Below are 5,350 nucleotides of genomic sequence, written 5' to 3' on the forward strand. Positions count from 1 at the left end.
GGGGGGGGGGGGGGGGGGGGACGACACACACTGATGATTCAATGTGATCTCAGTTTTTTCTCAGTTTGAATTTGATCTCATTACAGAACGTAGACATCTCGCTACTTTGACCTTTTCTCTGCTATTTTTAAATAATTTGTCTCGTCAAAATAAGCTCATCATCTTAAATCCAGGATCTATGTACGTGCTGAACAAAATCAGGTGGAGCAGCATGTTGATGCAGCAGTGGAGCTCGTAATCTTTTTGTTTATGTCCACGGTGTCAGGATGATGTGTCTGGCTGTGTGTGTGTGTGTGTGTGTGTGTGTGTGTGTGTGTTCATACCGGTGTGGATCTGTCGGTGAGCCTCCAGGGATTCCTCTGTCTGGAACTGGGCGCCACACTGGTCGCAAACGATGGCCTTCTCACCAGCTGGAAAACAAGAGACAAGAGAGCGGACGCCTGTTACACACTTACACACATGTACGTCATATGGAAAAGCAAGTAAGAGATGGAGAGAGGAGAAGGGTGTGTTCAGTTCTGTGTGAAAAATTCACACAGAAATGAGGACTTTATTTGCGTTAGCGTCATAGCTAACTCAACAAGAAGGCGACCATAACACATATTTCTAACTTAAAACAATGAACTGGGAGGAAGTGTTTGAAATTCATCGACCTTCAACAGAAGCTACAACACACAAACTCGAGGCGTGAATCTTTAACCTCGACAACCAATAAATCAATAATAAAATAAGCTCAGTGTAGAGAAGTAACGAGAGAAGTCAGGGCAGAAATGCAAAAGCAAAAGTTTAGTCCACCAGAGACAAAAATGTCACGCTTCGAGCTTCATCACAATTCTTTAAAAAACAAATACACGGCGATCCGGATCACAAATTTATGCAAAGAACAACAAACAAAACAATAAATCAAAACAAAAGTATGATTCTGTATCTTCAACTCATTCAATTTTTAGAAGTCAGATGAATATTTTTCAGCATTTGACTGATTAATTGGAGCATCGTGATATATAATTTATTCTACATTTAGCTTTATAATTTGATGAGTCGAGCTATCAGCCTTCAGATTGGTCCGATTCAGCTCCGTATTTTTCATTTATAATATCCAAACAATGGCAGAAGGTGTCATCCCCGAGCCCCTTCATGCTTGATGTAGACTAATTTGCCCTCCCCAAAAAAATCTAACTAATAATTATAGAGTCCATTATTTTGACAGTTCCTGTGACTGACTCAGGAAGAATGGGGCTTAGTCTATTAGTCTGCTCTATTAGCTCTATTAGTCTGTAAGTCTAATTTCTCTAAGTTCCAGATCAATGGATCTTTAAAACTGAACATTCTTCCTGCACATATAAACTACAGAGACAAATAAATATATTTAGCGTGTAGCTTAATATACAAGACTGAAAAACCATTAGTTATTGCTGAGTGCTCTTCCATTTTTGTTCCATTACACTTTGCTTCTGTTTATGTTGGCAGATCAAGCACGTTCACCCTTGGGCAGCGGTCTGGAATGCCATGTTCACCTATACTTTATGAATGTGTACAATCTTGTACAACAATAAAAGGAGAGGCGGGAGCCTGGCATGCACACACACACACACACACACACACCACACACCCACACACACACACACACACACACACACACACACACAGGGTGCCGTTAGAGGGCACATCAGATCAGGCTCACACAAATGATTTTTTATGGCTTGGCAACAAGAACTGTACATGCCATACACATCACACATCAAATAGACGCACACACACACACACGCAAACATAATCACACACACACACACACACACACACATTTAACATCTGGATACTGTGTGCGTGTGAAATGGGCGTGCGTGTGTGCAAGCCTGTGTGTCTGTTTCCAGTGCAAGCACAGAGTGATCTCTCCCGACCAGACCTTGGTTTGTTCTTGGCACGGCCTCCTGGGTTACGACACCTCCAGAGAGAGAAACAGAACACAATGAAAACAGGAAGCCGATTCTTAGATGACAGAAAAAAAAAAAAAAAGTCAGGGAGAGATGGCTTGTGTGGTTTTGCAACCGCGCTGACATTAGGGAACGGCCTGTACTGTAATAAGCCCTACCAAAAGCAGAAATGACATGGACCGTACATGACAGAGTGTGCCTGCCAGTAGAGTGCTTATGCAACAAGTTATGCAAAAGATGGTACGCTGCACAAGTGAGCGTGACAAGATCATAAGCCACTGTAATGCAACCTTTAAAGCTAGAACATCCTAGATTCATCTGTGATATCAAAAGATTTATTTCCATGTAACAACTTTAGACTAAATAGACTGAGCCGCCGAGCAATGTCCCTCTTAATTGGCTGCATATTCAAGAGGCATAATTTGCAGTGTGAGCGTATGGCGCGCCAGTGTCAAATGCACAGATGAGCATATGGCCGAATTAGCTGGCAAAAGCAGCCACTTAACCTTTGGAGAACAAGACATGTAGTGGAGATGTAGACAGAATCCCCCAACACACCCACTGATGTCCCTCATTTGCATTAATCACATAGTCCCTCTGTTGCTTCTTTAACTCCCTGATTCATCACTGCTGGCTCGACTACAATTATTATTTTTACGTGCTACAGTTGCCCCGCTAACCTGCAATGGATTCCTTCCATGCATTGATTTGAGCTCATTGATTACCCCTTGCAGCAAACTACTGGGACGGTTTTTATGACCATGCAAGTGCAATCATGACTCCATCATGTGCTATCCCATAGACTACCAGTGCTCAAAGTAAATTATAAAAACTATTCTTCTCTCTGCAACATGCACATCTGCATACTTTACATTACTGCTGATTATTTCCCAAAACATGTTGTAATGTTGCAGATTTCTTCTTTCTTTCCTTCCAGGAATAAATTAATTTCTGTAATGTGTTAAAATCTAATTTTCAATGCAGTTGAAACTTGCTTGAAACTTGAGTGTAATCCACTGCAGTTAACATCATGTCACAAGTAAGTTGTGAGTTGCAGTTTACAATTTCCTTTCCTTCACTGCCACTACTGAGGTGCCCCTGAGTGGGGCACTTAACCCCCAGCTGCCCCACATGCCCCTCCCTCCCCCCCTCAGTAGCCAGCAGATCAAACTGTGATTATACTGGGCAGCTTCCAGGTGTGAGTGTGTGTGTTCCCGGAGAACGGCTTCCATATTAAGCACATCTAATCTGGTTTTAAAAAATGAATGAACACCGATGGCTGCCTGGAGGATAAGAAAAAACACATGCATGTCTGTGGGCCTGCACTACTGTAAAATATAGGTGATTAGTAGTAAATCAGCTTTCCACTGGCAAGTAATGACTCTGCCTCACAGACAGTGGTGCAACATTATAACAGTCTTCTGGGAGGCCAAGAGGCGTGTGCTAAATGGGCCAGGGATAGGATTTTAGTGCAGGGCATGCCCCTGCTTGTGGCACAAGGACATAAATTGTCAGGAAATGCCTGCATGGTGCCTTGCTTCAAGGAGAATGAAGTTGTGTGAGGTCACCGTGGGGCAAATGGGGGGGGGGAGGAAAAGTGGGAACGCAGGAATTCAGGGTACACACGGCCAGGCAGCCACCCAGCCAGATGCCCGTCACTCTAGTTAGCCAGCTAAGTGCTAACAAGGGGCCCTCCGCCTGGTAACAGCCGCCATTAGACATTTTCACTGCCAAATTAAAGCGATAAATCTTGAGGCCCCTTTGATTGCAAGTGGGTGAACTTGTTAGTTAGGAAAAGACGGGGTAACCGGGACAGAGGAGAAGACTCACTTAACATCAGCTGGTACTCTCATCACGTGTCTATTAAATAATAGTTTTCCTTCCAACACACAAAAAAAAACAACACTCTAAGGCACAATATTTCAACACTGGTTTCACTATGAAAGATTTTAAATCACACACATAAAACATAAAAAAAAAAAAAAAAAAAAAAAAAAAAAGTGGCAACTCCCTGCTGCTCACTGGGAAACACTGGAACAAATGAAAACACAAACATAATGTGCAGTAAATAAGGATTATTCACCACACATTACACAAAGGCCAAGGACAAACTAAAAGGAATCTCCACATCGCCAAATAGTTGACCTGCCCTGTGGAACCTGTTAGTGGAGAGTCCTGTGTCACATTGCCACAGATTTAGCTGACATAATAAAAATTTCACAAACCAGTTGACTCTGTGTGTGTGTGTGTGTGTGTGTGTGTGTGTGTGTGTGTGTGTGTGTGTATGTTGGGAGGTAGGGATGGGGGTGGTGATCAGGTGCCACATGCCACCGAAGCCACTTCCCTTTTCGCTTCCCTCTCTTGAGGTATTGCACAAGTGTTGTTGCAGTGCACTGTGGCTCAGTTATTTCATAAAAGGGCTGTAAAAGAGAACAACCCAGAGATAGGGCTCCCTGCCAATCAAGTAAACTTCCTGCAAAGCCCGGCAGCAAAATAAGTAATATAACGGCCCCGTACTGTAAACTCGATCTGTCTTTACAGGCCCTGCATCCCCCTGATAAAGAGAAAAACCTTCCTTCATTTGGTGCCACATTGTTAACTTTTTTAAAGGCACTAACCTCTCAGTTTGCTGCGCTGATGTTTTGAAGCTAGATTGGACATTGTTTTTTGTGAATCCTAGTTTTAAGCTGCAGCTCTGAGCGTAAACTGTACCTGTAGTGTGCGAGCAGAACGTTCATATCCGGTTCTCTGGTTTCCTGAAAAGGCAAATTGTGTAACTTTACATGAACTTGTTTTTTTGGGTTTTTTTTTTTTTTAGGTGTTGCAGCATCGTTGTTGTTCTTTTAAGTGGGTTTAGAGGTTCTGTTAAGTGTGTGGGAACAACAGCGTTTAAACTGGTCATGTCCTCCGAGTTTAAACACAGTTGTTTCACAGTGTTGTCAAACAGAAACTCAGTTAAAAGCTGCTTATTCAATATCTGATGCATGAAACATGATGGAATTATTTTTAATATGATAAATAATTTAAAAGGATTTTTTTGCTTTATGTCAGAAACATCTTGAAAGTTAAAAGTTAAAAAAACAACAACAAAAACCACTTGAGTCAGCCATCTGTTCCAGTCACAGGGCACGTGTCTCCAGCTCACGCTAAAACAATGTCACAATCCCATCCTTCACGTTTTTTGTTCAACTAGTGCTCTATAAATAAAACCTGTGATTACTATTGGGCCTAGTTGACTCTAGGTACTCTAACCACTTCCTTGGCATTCAAGAGTGTTTCACTTAAAGTTAACTGCTGTGGGCTTCCCCCAGCGGCGGCAACGTTTCACCACGTAGACGTGATGAGGATTGTGGATTAAGCCCACCGCGCTCACAGGGAAGTGGTGGCGCATTCCTTTGCCTGTAATTCCCCCCCCC

General features: G+C 42.7%; 1 protein-coding gene across 1 annotated transcript in view; it reads right to left on the bottom strand.

Moving 5' to 3' along the window:
* zbtb16a (zinc finger and BTB domain containing 16a) overlaps positions 1–5,350 on the bottom strand; it is a 135,887-nt gene that overhangs the window by 48,468 nt on the left and 82,069 nt on the right. The window contains exon 4 of the mRNA XM_023407655.2: positions 324–410. Within this exon, the coding sequence (XP_023263423.1) occupies positions 324–410 (87 nt within the window). The remainder of the gene's footprint in view (positions 1–323; positions 411–5,350) is intronic.

This window comes from Seriola lalandi, unplaced genomic scaffold, assembly GCF_002814215.2.
Source record: "Seriola lalandi dorsalis isolate HSWRI2012SDOR001 ecotype SW California unplaced genomic scaffold, Sedor1 jcf7180002054343, whole genome shotgun sequence".
NCBI lineage: Eukaryota > Metazoa > Chordata > Actinopteri > Carangiformes > Carangidae > Seriola > Seriola lalandi.